This window comes from Selaginella moellendorffii, unplaced genomic scaffold, assembly GCF_000143415.4.
Source record: "Selaginella moellendorffii unplaced genomic scaffold, v1.0 SELMOscaffold_34, whole genome shotgun sequence".
In the NCBI taxonomy this organism is placed as follows: Eukaryota; Viridiplantae; Streptophyta; class Lycopodiopsida; order Selaginellales; family Selaginellaceae; genus Selaginella; species Selaginella moellendorffii.
In genome coordinates, this window is record NW_003314295.1 from 1,088,754 (window position 1) to 1,103,923 (window position 15,170).

General features: G+C 50.7%; 4 protein-coding genes across 5 annotated transcripts; all 4 read right to left on the bottom strand.

Annotated features, from left to right (window-relative positions):
* Positions 1-29: 29 nt before the first annotated feature.
* Positions 30-4,439, bottom strand: LOC9655779 (LRR receptor-like serine/threonine-protein kinase ERL1). Its single transcript, XM_002977507.2, has 25 exons — positions 4,332-4,439; positions 4,081-4,219; positions 3,949-4,020; positions 3,819-3,890; positions 3,697-3,768; positions 3,566-3,637; positions 3,436-3,507; positions 3,313-3,384; positions 3,187-3,258; positions 3,059-3,127; positions 2,938-3,009; positions 2,810-2,881; positions 2,684-2,755; positions 2,557-2,628; positions 2,438-2,509; positions 2,316-2,387; positions 2,118-2,261; positions 1,997-2,068; positions 1,867-1,938; positions 1,740-1,811; positions 1,619-1,690; positions 1,367-1,569; positions 965-1,303; positions 540-910; positions 30-488 (listed from the first exon to the last, which is right to left on the bottom strand). The coding sequence occupies exons 1-25, from the start codon at positions 4,417-4,419 to the stop codon at positions 144-146; spliced, it is 2,922 nt and encodes a 973-aa protein (XP_002977553.2). The 5' UTR covers positions 4,420-4,439; the 3' UTR covers positions 30-143.
* Positions 4,440-7,717: 3,278 nt separating this feature from the next.
* LOC9655780 (macro domain-containing protein PA3693) lies at positions 7,718-8,854 on the bottom strand. Its single transcript, XM_024682514.1, is given in 7 exon segments — positions 7,718-7,848; positions 7,919-8,066; positions 8,130-8,199; positions 8,261-8,335; positions 8,395-8,553; positions 8,555-8,630; positions 8,680-8,854. Coding segments are annotated over 6 exon segments (618 nt in total). The 5' UTR covers positions 8,837-8,854; the 3' UTR covers positions 7,718-7,848; positions 7,919-7,985.
* Positions 8,855-11,377, bottom strand: LOC112348985 (protein ANTAGONIST OF LIKE HETEROCHROMATIN PROTEIN 1-like). 2 transcript variants are annotated; one of them, XM_024682505.1, is made up of 2 exons: positions 9,153-11,377; positions 8,855-9,081 (listed from the first exon to the last, which is right to left on the bottom strand). In XM_024682505.1, exon 1 carries the CDS (start codon positions 10,582-10,584, stop codon positions 9,208-9,210), a length of 1,377 nt encoding a protein of 458 aa, XP_024538273.1. In that variant the 5' UTR covers positions 10,585-11,377; the 3' UTR covers positions 8,855-9,081; positions 9,153-9,207. The 2 variants fall into 2 exon arrangements, with proteins under 2 accessions (XP_024538273.1, XP_024538272.1); XM_024682504.1 differs by having other exon boundaries at positions 8,855-9,085.
* A 149-nt stretch (positions 11,378-11,526) lies between these two features.
* Positions 11,527-14,460, bottom strand: LOC9655781 (integrator complex subunit 3). The gene has a single exon (XM_024682277.1). The coding sequence runs from the start codon at positions 14,458-14,460 to the stop codon at positions 11,527-11,529; it is 2,934 nt and encodes a 977-aa protein (XP_024538045.1).
* Between the last annotated feature and the right edge of the window lie 710 nt (positions 14,461-15,170).

Genomic DNA, 15,170 nt, shown 5'->3' on the forward strand with positions numbered 1-15,170 from the left:
CCGCCGCCTGATAGAATGTTCCTCTTCCATTTGTACTTACAAGTTCTTGTCTTTGTTAAAAAACTCCCTATAGCAACAAAACTGCTACACAGCGAATCAATTATATATACGCGCTTCCTCCCCGAGAGTGGTGGTGTTCTTCCTCAATCTTGGGAGATAACTTCACCGAATTTCATGAAGAGATGGCCACCGGAGTTCGTGCTGCTGGCCGAGAGATTGTCCGCGTGCTTGCTCTCGGCATAGTCGTCGATGTAGCGCCGCTGGTTTGGATTCGACGAGACCGATTTCTTGGAGAGTGCCGGCACTGGCGAGAGCGAGAAGAGAACGTTTGCGACGTCGTGCATTGCCGGTCGCTGGGCCGCTTGCTTTTGAGCGCAGAGTAGAGCCAGCCGGATCATCTTTTGGACGGTGCCAATGTCTTGGCAAGTGTCTTTGATCTCGGCGTCGATCACTTCCATGACGGTGTTGTTGTTTACGTGACTCAATACCTGGACACAAGAAAGTAAGAACGTAGTTCTAGCGAGGAAAAGATCACGTACCCATTGATGCAAGTTCCTTTCGTCGTCCACGGCTTTTAATCCGGTGATGAGCTCCAGGAGGACGATGCCATAGCTATACACGTCCGACTTCTCGTTTAGCCTCGACGTGCGCGCGTACTCGGGGTCGATATACCCTATGGTTCCCAGGACAAAAGTCGATGTGTGCGTCTTCGTCGGACATATGCTCTTGGCGATTCCAAAGTCTGATATGTGCGCGTCGAAGTTCTCGTCCAGCAAGATGTTTGAGGACTTGACGTCCCGGTGAATGATCCGCGGACTGCAATCGTGGTGAAGATATGCCAGCCCCTGGGCGGCTCCCAGAGCAATTTTAAGACGTGTATCCCAGTCCAGCTTTACTTTTCTCACTGGTCCTGTAACACAAGCCTGATGAACAAAGAAGCTTCGAACCGAGAAAGATCTCATACCGTGCAAGACGTCCCACAAACTTCCGTTTTCCAAATAGTCGTAAAACAAAAGGTTGCCTGCCGGTGACAACGAGTATCCGTGTAAGCCAACAAGGTTCCGGTGCTTGATATGGCCCAGAGTTTCCAGCTCCGTTTCAAACTCGTGAATGTTTTGAGGGAAGTGGTTGTACAGCTTCTTGATGGCAACTGTCTTCCCATTCTTGAGCGAGCATTTGTAGACAGTACTAGAAGCTCCGCGGCCAATTATGAAGCGTTCGTTAAGATTGTCTGTGATCCTCATAACATCATCGTAGCTGTGGCACGCCATGTCCATGTGAAGAACAACAAGGTTGGGCGGACCTGTGTAAAACACGAAACAATATTAAAGACTGACAGTGGCAAAGCTGAAGAATGCGTGCGTACCTTGGCCAGTTTTGCTTGAACCCTTGGCGAACGGTTTAGAATGATTCAATCTTATGCCCAAGAAAACCAGTAGAAGAACCAAACAGATTGCAGCTATTGCTATACCCATGATTGCCGTTGCTCCAATAGTATTAGACTGCTTGGAGCGATAACCGCAGACAGTTTTAGTCGAAGTTCCGCATAGTTGTGAGTTACCAATGTAACTGTAAAAGGAGAGATGAGGAAACCGCAAGCGAATCATGTCTCAAATACCTGTCGGGCGTGAATTTTGAAAATATTGTGCCCGACGGTACCTCTCCAGAGAGGTTGTTATACGAAACATTCCTACAGAAAATTGTCAGTCACACAAAACACTGCTCAATGTCGAGCTTACAGGATGTTGAGACTAAAACAATTCGTAAGTTGAACTGGAATAGCACCTGATAACTTGTTGTGTTGCAGAAACCTATCAACATTGGGCAAAAATTAGTTCTATGAAAGCGAGTAACATGGATCCTTACAGAGTATTTAATGTCTGTAACTGGCCTAACTCTGGGGGTATGTTCCCTAAAAGCTTATTTTGCGAAAGATCCCTGAAGTTGTGTGTTAGCGGCGCGCTAGAAAACAGAAAGCAGCAGAAATAAATCTTACAGCAAGTCAATACTCCGTAAATTTCCAAACTCCGATGGGATCTTTCCTGAAATATCGTTATTGCGCAAAATCCTGCCATTCGATCGTATAAGAAACATCAACTCGCAGAAGTCACACTTACAATGTCAATAGATGTTCTAGGTCACCAACAGAGCTTGGAATGGATCCACTGATATAGTTATCAGACACGTCCAAAGTATCCAGATTTACTATGTGACCAAAGTCGTCAGGAATACTGCCGCTGAAGAGATTTGACGATAAATTCCTGCGACAACGATAAATTATAGTCAAACCACGCAGCACGGAATAAACCACTTACAGATAGGTCAGGCTATCAAGCTTCTTCAGTTGCGGTGGAATGCTCCCATTTAGTCGGTTTCCGTGCACATTGCTGGCAATACGAAAGAATTAGCGACTCGAGCCCCAATACAGACGACTTACAGATAGTTCAGAGCATTGCAAGAGCTTATGTTTTCAGGAATACGCCCATACAGCTGATTGTTAGCCAGGTTCCTGCTGCAAACTATTAACACAAGCAATACAACCGAAAAAAGACGTACAACTCAAATAGCTCGCTTAAAGATCCAAGCTCAGATGGAATTTCTCCAGTCAGTTGATTATCATTGAGTTGCCTGCATTGTAAAGCAGATCGCTAATCAATCGTAACACAAATATTCGTAAACTTACAAGTAGCTTAACTTCGTCATGTTACCAAGCTCGGGAGGAATAGTTCCGGTAAGTAAGTTACCGTGCAAATACCTGGCGTTTCCTTAAACTTAGTTCAACGCCTTGACAGCAAGTTCAAGTACATACAATTTACCCGTATACGTCAAATTTCCCAAAAGAGGGGGTATGTCACCAACTAGACGATTATCGCTCAAATCCCTATAAAGCATCAAGATTGTTAACTACAACTAGCCAAATAAATTGAATTTACTTACAATACCGCAAGGGCCTGCATAAGCCCAATCACTTCAGGTATTTTTCCTGAAAACTGGTTGCCTTGAAGTGATCTGATACAAAACATTAAAACATTCAGGAAAACGAGACGAATAAACCTACAGGGTGGCCACTTGCAAAAAGCCAATGTTGTATGGTATTTCTCCATTCAGGCGATTATATGCTAGATCTCTGCACCAAAACCCATGTCACGTGAATGAGAACGCCGAATGAATGTAAAGATTACATACAAGATTTCAAAACTTGTGCAATTGCCTATGTTATCAGGAATAATCCCAGAGATATTGTTGCTGCGCACATCACTGAGAGGCAACCTTCCCGTAAGTCCGTGACGAAAATCAATGACAGAAACTTACAAGTACCAAAGCCCGGTCAAACGGCACATATCAGAAGACAGCGTTCCGCTGAGAGAATTGTCTCTGAGCCCCCTGTTCCAAATGATAGACATAAAATCATTCCTATGAAAAAATGAGACTTACAGGTACTGTAACACCTCGCTCCAATACAAGAGCGTGGGTATCTCTCCAGTGAGCTGATTTTGAGCAAGATCCCTGTCCGTCAGAGCAATAAGATTAGCACAAGCATTCACCAGAACAGCCTCAAACTCACAGCGTCTTCAGATTCGGCAGCTGAGAGAGGGTCGATGGAATGGGTCCCGTGAGCTGATTGCTCTTGAGAATCCTGCACCCACATGAACGCATGAGACAGATATTTTCGGAGACAATCGGCCATATACGCACAGAGTTTCAAGCTGTTTGAGCTGCGATACTGAAAAGGGGATATCTCCGACCAATGCATTGAAGGATAAATCTCTGAGAAACAGCGTCAGACCCAGCAAATCTTGAGAACAATACAGGCTCACATGTATTTTAGAACAGCACAGTCGCCTATTTCATCAGGAACCTGACCACCAATGCTGTTCTCTCGCAAATCCCTGCCAGACATACGCATTAGACTCCAAGCTCCACGAAAACAGCTCCATTCAAGCTTACAGATACTGAAGACTTTTCAACTTTCCTACCGATGGAGATATCACTCCGGAAAGGCTCAACTGGGTGAGATTCCTGCACAAAACAAATCAGATGTGCGCAATGTACATGAAGCGTGAAGCAAAAAACACATACAGCCCAGTAACGGAAAGTGTCACGTTGTCACATGTAACTCCCCTCCAAAAGCAAGGATCGTGATCAGCGGAACCATCCCAATCGTAAAGAGCATTGCCGGCATTACTGAACGACTTCTTGATCTCGAGCAAAACCGCGCCTGGGAACGGAGCAACAAACAACTTAGAACGCCCAACGTAGACCGAGGATCCAGAAACCAAGAAAAAGGAGCAGCAGAGAAAAGAAATCACAGAAACAGATACTCTACTCACCGTCGTTGGAGAGCGCAGCAGCCTCCTGAGCTACACCAGCCCAGAAAAGCAGCAAGCCCACAAGCAGAAAGAACGAACGTAGAGCCATATCAAATAGCTTGAGAACCTCGAGCGAGAAGGAGCGCGAGAGCTCGAGGCTAGCTGCTACGCTTCCACAGAGATCAGACCGAATGACGCTCGGTCATTGTACACCCCTGCATTGGTTCCCCCGAGCCCACACTGCTAACATCCCGGCGTAGAAATTTGCAGCCGCCCTCTACAAGCTAGCTCCTCCTTTCCAAGCCACCATGGCGAGCCCTGCGTTTACACCTCCCTTCCCTGGCAAAAGTCCAGAAAATATATCCCTTTCCTCTTGGCTAAACCCCTGTCCCTCAATCAAGGCGGCAAAACCCCTCCACTGCCGCTGCCAAGAACCTGCATTCCTGTGTTGTGCTGCTGTGCGGCCCCTCAAAAAAGGCAAGCAGCGGCTGTTGAGTCACTTCCCTCCCATTCACTGCTCCAAATCGCTGGAAAAGAAAGACCCCCACCTCTCTCTCACCTCCTTGTCCCTAGCGCGAACCAGAAGGCTGCCAAGAACTGGGGGCAATCGATTTCAAACCAAAATTATTCAAGCGCAGCACCTCCCAGTTCCCCAGTTGGAGCAGCGGCAGCGCCAGCGGCAGCGCCGGCAGCCATCGCCATCAGTGATCAGACTGGAGCACGCAAAAACTGGAACATTAGCAAGCACAACACCGATCCGTGTCAATTCCGACGCCGCGCCCCACGCCAGGCCGATATTATGCCCATGAAAGCTCCACCGCAGCAGAAATCCGTCCTTGGATGAGAGCGAGCTGGATCCGATCCTCCAAAATATTCCAAGAAACCAGGAGCGGGGGAAGGATCGGTCGATCGATCGCGCTGCTGCCGCTGCCGCTGCCGCCGCGGAGCCGATCGACACCCCGCAATGCAATCTCTTGGCGCCGGAGAAGTGATCTCTCGCTAGAACCTAAATGCCGAGGAGGAACAAGAGACGCATTTTGGCAGGGATCGATAATCCGCCCCGGCGGGCTCTTGATTGCAAGAATTCACTTTACTCCGTTTTACCTGACGGGTAAAAGCTTTCTACCACCCCGTCCATACACGCTCTCCCACATGGGGCGACGATAAGGACGTATGTCCTCACCCCAAAAACTCCCCGCCCAGCAGCAGCAGAGCGATAAGGACATATGTCCTTGGCGCGCTTCTGGGCGCTAAGGACGGGTGTCCTTGACGCAAGGACACAATCCTTAGCTCCCCGGCGGCTGCTTCGCTTTGGGCCGCGCGCTGGAAAGGCGAAATAGGCGAAATAGCAAATAAACCCTAAAGCGATCATGGAATCATTTGTTGGGATCCTGAGTTTGAAAATGTTGAAAGAGGGACGTAGCATCGCCGCTGATCACTCACTCAAGCATATAGACTATATGGTTTGCTGTAGGAGAACATGGTATGGTATTTTTATATCACTGCAATCATGCCAACCATTTATGATCGGTGGTGGTGCAAAATATGAGAAGCAAATATTTGATACCCTAAAATGGTGTGGCTGGTCACATCTTTTGCATGGCTCTTAATCAAAATGGCATACGAGTTCGTTAGGGCCACACGCACAAAGCCACCCTTATTAAAGCCCCAGTGAAAACGCCTCCCTGCACCCTTCCAGAGGCCGTACGGGGCAGGGCATCATGTAGGAGTCAAAGGCATAGCAGGTGACCGGTACCTGCCGGTGGCGGTACCGAGTGGTGTGATTTTGCTAGTGAGTGTGTGTGTATGTGTGTATCTAGCTCCCTAATGAGAGTAACAAGGACCCACTTGGCTTAAGGACGATTCCTCCGGAAAATTCGTATTCGTGGGTGTAGTAACTCTAACCCGCCCACCCCGCGATAAAAATCATAGAAAATGACTCCATCGCATTACCTCTCTGTGATTCTCTCCTTCAAGGCCACTAACATTCGTTTCGCGCCATCATTCAAATCGGGAATATTCCGTCGCAACGGGCGGAGCCGGTCGCCTGACGTCACAGCAGGCCGTCGCGGAACCCGTGGGCCAAGACGTTATGCTGCTTAAGACGAATTATGCGACTCACACGTGCCGGTTTAATCATAAAAATCTCGTATGAGGTAGTACGGCGCTGCCGGAATATTCCTGACCGAACGTGTCGGTATATTCAGGCTAAATTTTCTGCGTACGGGGATTTTATGTGTTAATAATGCACATGGCACAAGTGTATAGAAGTTAACATCTCACCAGTAAGTTGTTGTGCGATTACATTTTCTTTGTACGGAACTGTAGCTCGGGCGAACTTCCGTATGATCCTGGGTGAATTAAGTTGTCCTTGGGTTTTTCTATTGCCGTTGTTGGTAGAGCAGTGTTTTGTGTCTTTGGCTCACTGCCTCGAAGGTCTAAAAGCTTTTATAATAACCAGAGAGAGCCCCACCACCATTTGGCGAGCTCGATCCCGCCTATAAACAAAGACCTGAGAATCCAATCTCCCAATCTCCCAGCTCTCGAGGCGAACAATCATTTGTTATGACACGTCCCAGTTGGATCGGGAGAAAACTTTGGATCGATGCAAATTCCGGAATGAGGGGATGTGCCATTTACCTCCCTCCCCCCCCCCTTTCCCTCTCTCTCTCACCCTTTGTTCCCTCAACAAGCAATTGACTTATAACCTAGTTTACTTCTTGTCCCTGTTGCAATGCAAACAAAAGGTAAAAAAACTTTCACCTTTGCTCCCCCTCGTTGCCGGGAAATCATTTTCTTTGCAGCTCGCGGAACTGGCTTGCATGTTCCACCAGGCAAGAAAAACTATATCACCCTTTTGTGGCTGTCGTAACTTAAGATCACTCTCTGCAGGGACTAAAATAACCACGGTGGTACAAGCACTTTTGTAGTTTTCTCCCCTAGAATAATTTGTTAGTGCCGCTAAAGCAAAGTATGGTAATCATACATAGGCCAGGCCCAAAAGAGTGCAAGATGTCAATCGGCCTGCATTTGTTTTTGCGGCCTGTAACATGCGGCGCATTGCCGCAAAATAATTCTCATATAACTCAAGAGTATTCAACTCCATAGCATAATTCTCGGCTACCTCTAAATAAAAGGGAACATATTTTTAACAGCACCACCATTATTGTTATTTAGAAAAGGTTGGAATCAAAGTTTATTATCGAGAGGTACAAGCACTGGGGTGGCTTATTGCAATGCAGCTAAAGCGAAGTAGACGTAAGGAGTTGTTTTTTTGGTGGCGGAACATGCCCCCCCCCCTCCCGCACAGCCCAGCGAAGCGAGGGGAGCTTTTATGCCAAGTGAGAAGATGCAACGTATATCTGCTGGAGGGGGGCATGGCAATTCGCTCTAGCTGGCCAACGAGATTATCAATGCGTAGTCCGTTATATACGAGCTGGAGCATACAAAACGTTAGAGAGAAAAAAAAAGGAGATAGAAGAGGACCACGAAAGTCGTTAGAACTGTCTTTGTTTTCCTGGTGAAAGTTATCTCGCATCTGCAGAGAACGAAGATCTTCTCTTATCTCTCAGCTCTACGCGGAGGGACAAAGTCTTTGCGATACTTACAGGCGCTTCGAAAGATAAAAAGAGTTCCGGATGGAGCTTATTAGAGTTGTTTTTGCCAGAATCTAGCTTAGACTGGTTGGAGCCCGGCTCTGGCTGCTGCTTCTGACCAGGCGCGACTGGTCGCCTGATTGAACAAGACGAAATCGATCTGAGAAGCAGCAGCATCACAAGTCAGCGGTGGAAGAGCGGCCGAGAGCACGTAATGACTTGCCTCGGAGAATCCGTGCGCCTCCTCCTGGATGGTTTCCAGAGCGATTTGCGCGGCTTTGGCGAGCGGGAATCTGGAGCCAAAGTTTAGCGCATAATGAAACTCCAGTCTACAGCAAAGCAGCTCTTTGTTACCCGTTGATCCCGCAGGACAGCGCTGGGAAGGCTGTGAACTTGATGCCTTGGCTTCGTGCGACTTCGAGCGAGTTCCTGCGACGTATCAGCGTGAAAATGAGAAGCGAGAGAAAAAGCTCCAGAGTGCTATATACTTGTAAGCGTTCTTGAGAGTCTCGACGCTTTTGCGAGCCTGTTCTTCGCTGAAGGTTTTCTTGTACGCTACACCCACAGTGTGGATGATCTTGCTCACACGGAGACTAAAGCCACTGGAAAATAACCACACAATCGATTTGTACATGAAAAACTTGCTTACGGTGTTCTCCTGGAGGACAATTGGGGAGTTCTCGGCAGTGATCCAGTAGCTCCTTGCCAGCAGCACGATGGATTGCTACTCCCGAAAGAAAGAATTTTAAAATTGCCAAGAGAGTTTTTCCCACCTCCGTCGACGCCACCGCCTCCCAGTAACCATTCGTGCGCGGTGTTGACGATCGCATCGCTCTTGCCGTCGGCAATGTCGCCCTCGCGCAGCACCAGCTTGCAGGAATCGCCAAGGTTGTAGCTCTTGCCCCGCTTCTCTTGCGAGCCCTTGCCCATTTCCCGCCACAAAACCTAAACCCTAAAACCAAGTATATTCTTGAAAATATCCCCATCCTAGAACAGCTTACTTAAAAAACAAAATGTCTAGCTTTAAAAGAATTAGCACCTCCAACTTCTACAACGATTTCAAAACTTTTGGAGCAAAACCCAGTTTCACATTGTACAAGCACTCGAGCTAAAGCGAGCTTGCCGCAACATGTACACTCGGAAGATCGGTTTTGAGCATCTGTATTCCTCATTCTCTAGCTGGCCGGCAAAGAACACTGGTAAGGTTCACTCCCAAAAGGAAAACGCAAAGAAAAGAATGTCGTACCTCTAAAGTCAGCGCATGCTACACGAATATCTGCCGCTGGAGGACACGAGTCCCGTCACAAAAACGTTGCGCCGCTGTGGAGCAAGTTGTGAGCGATCGCATCTCGGGCCTGGACGGCGGCCGGATCGCTGCTGCTACTGTCCGGGAACATCAAGTCGTCCACGGCCTCGTACGCCAGCTCCTCGTCAAACCCCTCGTTGTGGTGCTCGCAAACGTTGTGGAGCACGCTGCATGCCCCCAGCACCGCCGGGAGCTCCTGGAGCTTCACCTCGGTCCGCTTTTGCAAGAACTTCCAGCGTCCCTTGAGCCGTCCAAACGCGTCCCTGGCGATCTTGAGCACCTCGGACAGCTTCTCGTTGAAAGCGTGGTGAGCCCAGCCGAGGTTGTGCTGCGTGTAAGGCACCAAGAGCCAGCTGAGTAGCGGATACCCAGGCCCTCCGGAGACCCAAACTCCGTTTAGCAGGCCATCCGCCGCTCGCTGCGCGAGGTTGGACTTCTCCAGGATCCTCTCGTCCGACATGGAACCCGGCCAGCCGATGGAGAGGTCCGTGAAAATCCCGTGGATGTCCACCACCCCTTGCAGGGTGATCGAGTAGGACGTCTTCTGGTTCCTGTCCGTGTGCCGCTTGTTGAAGTAGGCCGCGACGTTCATCTTTGGAGCGATGATCGGGATGTGCGTCGTGTACATGGCCCCGACCAGGTTTGGAATCCCGGAGATGGCCTCGAACTCCTCCATCACCGCCTGGAGGCGCTCCTCGGTCGGCCACTGGACGTACTTGGACAGAAGAACGTCGTTGATAGCAGCGCAAACTTCGAGGACCAGCTTGTGACAAGTTGATATCCCGAGTCCGAATCGCTTGGAGACGAGCCTCAGCGGCTCTCCGGTGGCGAGCCGCCAGATACAAACCGCTACTCGTTGTCTCACCGGGATGGCCTGGCGGAGCATCGTGTCCTCCTTGGCCACCGCCAGGCCGAGCTGGTCACAGATGATGTTAAACGTGCTCTTGCTCATCCGAAACGCGCGGTGGAACTCGGCCTCGGGAAAGCTCGGGTGATTGCAGCGCTCCCACCACGCCTGCGAGCGTGATTTCACCCACAGCCGGCGGTGGACGCTCTGCTGCGTCGCGATGGCGGCACCAACAGCGGCCACCGCCAGCCGGCTCCGCTTCAAACGCAGCCTCTCGAGCTCGTCAAGCTCGGCGTACTCCTCCTGTAGATGTCGGTGGTAATCCAGCATCAACTCCACGCGTCTCTTGTGCTCCTCTTCGATTCTCTGCCATTCCAGCCGGGACCGCCTCTCAAACTCCTCCTCTTCTTGCTGCTGCTGCTCGCTGTAGACAACCAGGAAGAGCAGCATCTTGAGAAGCTCGCTTCGTCTCGGGTTCCAAGGTCTCTTCCTGATAGTTACCTCCAAACCTCCGGAGCCGCTCATTGAGCGTCCTCCTAGAGAAAATCTCTTCCAGATTCACTAATCTGCTTGTCGATGGCGAGGAGAAAAAACACCGCTCGCCAACATTCTTCTTCTTCTTCTTCTTTGTGTTGTTCGTCTTCTTCCACCTAGACTCTGTGTCTCGACATACTTCTATTCTTCCGCGTGTTTACGCTCTCCGACCACCTATGATAAATCCTGTATTAAATCTAAAATCCTTGCAAGAACTCTTCCAGCTTCGGCTGCTACTTCTAATCCTGGTGATCTTGCTGATTTCTACCGACAAAAAATCCTTCCACGTGAATTCGCAAAACTTTGTTTTTTCTCCGACCATCTATCATCTGCTTCACACCTGTGCCTGGAAAAAACCTCATTTCTAGAAGAATTGGCCCGGCTCTTCCCTACACTGTAGCTTCGTCGGCGTCAACCAGTTAGTCCACACGCATCCTCTATCAATGCGGCACCCCTGTCCGGACGCGACGGCCGCTAAACCCTATTACGCGCTTTCCCTCCTTCCCCGAAAGAAATCCCTGTCGATCGATCGAATGTGCTGCGTAAATCCATCATGCGCAGACCCCCACACTGCACTCGCCCTCGCTCGGGCAGCGCGCGCCAGGAGAAATCCCTGCCTGCCAGGCGCGACGAAGAGGAGGAAAGCGAAAACTCACACATTCTCCCGATCGCACCTCAGCGTCGGATCAGATAGCGCACGGAATTCCACTCCCCCCGCCGCCATCAATGCGCGCCGCCGCCGCCGGGAGCGAGGCCGGGCGGCCCTCCTCCCGCCATTCCGCCATATCGCTCGCTCCGACAAGGAGTGGTTTAGCGCCGGGGGGGAATCGAACACGCGATGGGGTGGACGGCGGACGCGCAGGGGAATCGAACACCCGACGTAACGCATGCTAGAAAACCTTCATTCAATGTTTAAAAGAAATTCCAATCAAGCTAAGTTGTCTCGGAGTTGTTGTCCTCTTGATAACACGAAACAATCCTCGCGAAAGCTTGCTTGATCTCGCCAGCTTCCTTTGGCCTCGTGTCCTCGCCAAGATCAAAGCTCTCGAAATGGCTGATGAGCGCCTCGGCCATCGCTGGAGAGATCTTGCCGCCGCCGCCGCTGCTAAGTTTCTCCTCTAGCTCGCCCAGCGACGATGCAAGAGCCGGGAAAAACGCGAGGAACCAGCTCGTGAACACCGCCACCGCCAAGTCTGCGAAGCTCGGAGGAGCCAAGAGCAGAGCGGACGAGAGAGCAGTGCTTGGAGTCGACGATCGCAGCAGCGACAGCATCCCGGACATGGCTTCCACATCGCTCTCCGGGTTGACGCAGCTGGAGCAGAGCTTGAGCACCTCGAGGCTTGTCAAGGGTCCACACCCCTGTACTTCCGCGATGAGGAGCTTCCAAAAGTAGTGCTGCTCGATCGAGTCCCAGGCCAGTGACGCCTTGACGAGTCTGGCCAAGTTTTCGGCGCTGCCTATCACGGGGAACTCGCCGAGAGCGAGCCGGAACTCCACGCTCAGTATCTCCGCTGGGCCGAGGACCGAGACCATCAAGTGCATGAACTTGTCATAGCCGACTGCCAGATTCGGGAGGTAGCGGCACACCGACGGGAGAACTCGCTGGAGCCGAGCAACGTTCCACACCAAGCACGTCTTGAGATCGTTGAGTAGAGCGAACCTGACTTCTTCGTCTGGATTCGCGACGCTTTCGGCTGCAACGTTGATCAGGACGAGACTTCTCTGGAACTCCTCGTAGGCTTTGAAAGCCTCGGCCACTGCGTTGTGAAACCTCTTGCGCAAACTTTTCTGCGTAGCGCTGCTGCCTTGCCTCTGGAGCCGCTTTGTCTCTGGAGCTCTCGTCGCCTCGCCATCCTCGTCGCTGATGTCGGAGGCCTCGGCTTTGATCTGGTCCGCGTCTTTGCTCTTGAGGATGCCAAGCACGTAGTCCTTCGTCTCCAGTTCTTCCGCAAGCCGGCTTACGTAACAAAGGAGTCGTGGCCCGACTGCAAATCCTTCCCGGGACCAGAAGAGCAGCATCGTCCGGACGTGAGGATAGCCGAAACCAACGTAGAGCCTCAAGAGGCTGGAAGTCAGGGACATGGTCTCATCACCTTCGGCCTTGGTCGTCGGTGTAGCTGCTAGAGGGGAGAAGAGATCGTACGCTGCCTTCTTTGTGATGTCCGTTACCTGGGACGCAAACTTCTCGGCTCGCTCCTGAGAAGTCAAGCATCCCAGGGAGCTCTCGAGAACTTTGATGGCGGCGTCTTGTGACAGGGCCAGCGCCTTTGAGAACTTCTCCAGGTGTGAGATCAGCTCACTCGCGTTTGGATCGTGAACACCCGTTCGCCTTCTCTTCCGAATCACACTCTCGGAAGTAGTGTCCACTTCGCCTTTATCCTCGCTCTCCTCACGTACTGCGAGCTTGCCGAGAGGTTTGAGCTTGAGGCCATCGCCAGCACCTTCGACTTTGCAGTACAGTGGGAAGAGCTGGGACAGCTTCTCCCGCAGTGGCAAAGCGATGGCCGGTGCCGTCGCAAGAGGCTCCAAGTTCCGGACAACACCTTTCCCAACCAAGATCTCCACCGACGCTGCTACGCCCCGGTGGAGCAGTTCCTTTCTCGGAGGATCGTAGTGCTCCATCAGCAGGAAGAGAAACTCCAGCAGCGAGTTGGTCATGTCCACGTACTTTGGTATCGACTGAAACATGACGAGTATCCCCGGCTCGATGTTCATGATGTTGTCGGTCTTCGGCACGAAAAAGAGCCAGTCGTAGAGAAGCGCAAGCTTCGCGTTGGCCTCGACGTGGTTGCTCTTGCAGCACTTGAGCAGCCACCCGATGAGAGCCCACCGCGGCAGGATGTCCGACTGGAGAATCTGGTTGCTGGGATGGTGGACGCAGCAAACATACCGTATCAAGTCACAGACGAGCGTCTCGCTCTCCGGGGTGGACAAGAACCGCTGCGTGAACCATCCCTGGTACCGTCGCTGGCTTCCCATTCTTACATGCGTGAGCATGAACTTGATCTGTGCCTCCATCTCTGGCGTCAACCGGGACTGAAAGTACCTCGTATGAGTCTTCACCACGTAAAGTTGTCCGATGTCCGTGAACGAAGGCACCCTGAACGATGCCGGATTCGCCAAGAGGTCCCTCCAAATGGCATCAAACTCGGCTATGGAGGAGACGTCCTGCAAGAGCCGGATCAAGTCCCTCCCAATCCCGAGGCACTCCTGGAAGTGCTCCCGGATCATGGACGCGCAGAACTTGATCTCAGCCTGGCGGAGCTCGTTCACGGAGGAGTTCTTCGCCATGCTGTGATCCGGAAGAAGGCGGAGATACGTGTAGACCGCGCTGGTGAGAAGGCCATGGTTGGAAGTCACCCAGGAGATTTTGGTGGTGAGAACCTCGAGCATCTGCATCGCGAGCCATACGTTGGTCGGGCTCGTGTCACCTCCGACGATCTGGCGGAGCAGTAGCAAGCAGAGATTGTCCACGTCCGTGGCATAGAACTCGATGAGCTGCTTGAGCAGCCAGATGATCTGACCCCGAGGATGTTCCAAGAGTTTCGCGTAGGAATCGTTTACCAGGCGAAGGAGGAGGCCAACGAACGCCGCGTAGCCATCTGTGGTGATGGTCGTGAGCTGATTGATAAGAGAAGTGGCCGAAGAGCTAGTAGCGGAAGAAGCTCCCGCTCCTCCTCCTCCCTGGGGCTGGATGAGAATGGCGTAGAGAAGAGCTTGCGTGAGAGGGCCTCGCTGTGCTGGCGGCACTGTGGAGAGGTAGGATGCGCTGAGCTGCGCCTGGAATGTGGAGTAGGCCTGCGAGAGAATGATCTCGAGCTCGTCCTGTGCCTCGTGAGAACCCCTGTGGAGCAGCTTGGAAGTCATGACGCTAATTCCATGCCCATGGCAAGAAAGTGAGACTTCCGCGTGCAATGCGCCGGCCGCCGCCGCCTGCTGGAGAGAGCTTACCTCGATCGATGGATCCCTCTGAGTAAGAACCCTAAAATACTTTTCTCAACAACGGACAATCAGGACCCTTGGTTGCGAATGATTCTCGTCGAGAGCTAGAGTACAGCCCTTGGCCGCGTCAACTAGGATGAAAATCTCATTCCAAAGGCTGCTTTGATAGGTTTAACTTCAGTCTGGTTTTCCAACTCCAGCAAAATTTTGAAAATTACGAAAGGGAAAGTTCCTTTTATAATGTTTGTTACTTATATCTCATATCAAAATAATTTAAAACCACTCAAAACCACATATAATATTGCTCAAATCAACTAAAAACTAGCTCAAATAGGTTATTGACATGTCTGTAAATTATAACTATCTTCTCTTATCTGCTTCTCACATTAAATATCTCTAATATGGATATGTTTTTTTGGGTAACTTATAACTAATCTTCTCTTATCTGCTTCTTTTATTTGGTGCAATGTTAATTGATAATTGGCATGAGAAATGACTGTTTTGGTCTTGGCAAAGACATAAACACAAGTAGAAAGTATTGTAAAAATAAGCTCATGAAGCTAATAAAGTGGAAACCCCAAATGTCTCAAAGGATAAGGCTTTGAAGTTAACTTAGTTGGTTTATAAGAACTATT

Coding starts and splice junctions, on each gene's coding strand:
- LOC9655779 (XM_002977507.2), bottom strand. CDS start 4,419: ATGGCTCTACGTTCGTTCTTTCTGCTTGTGGGCTTGCTGCTTTTCTGG. Junction 3,128..3,186: donor TGCACAAGTTTTGAAATCTT/GTATGTAATCTT, acceptor GTTTTGGTGCAG/AGATCTAGCATATAATCGCC. Junction 911..964: donor TTTGTGGGACGTCTTGCACG/GTATGAGATCTT, acceptor CTTGTGTTACAG/GACCAGTGAGAAAAGTAAAG.
- LOC112348985 (XM_024682505.1), bottom strand. CDS start 10,584: ATGAGCGGCTCCGGAGGTTTGGAGGTAACTATCAGGAAGAGACCTTGG.
- LOC9655781 (XM_024682277.1), bottom strand. CDS start 14,460: ATGACTTCCAAGCTGCTCCACAGGGGTTCTCACGAGGCACAGGACGAG.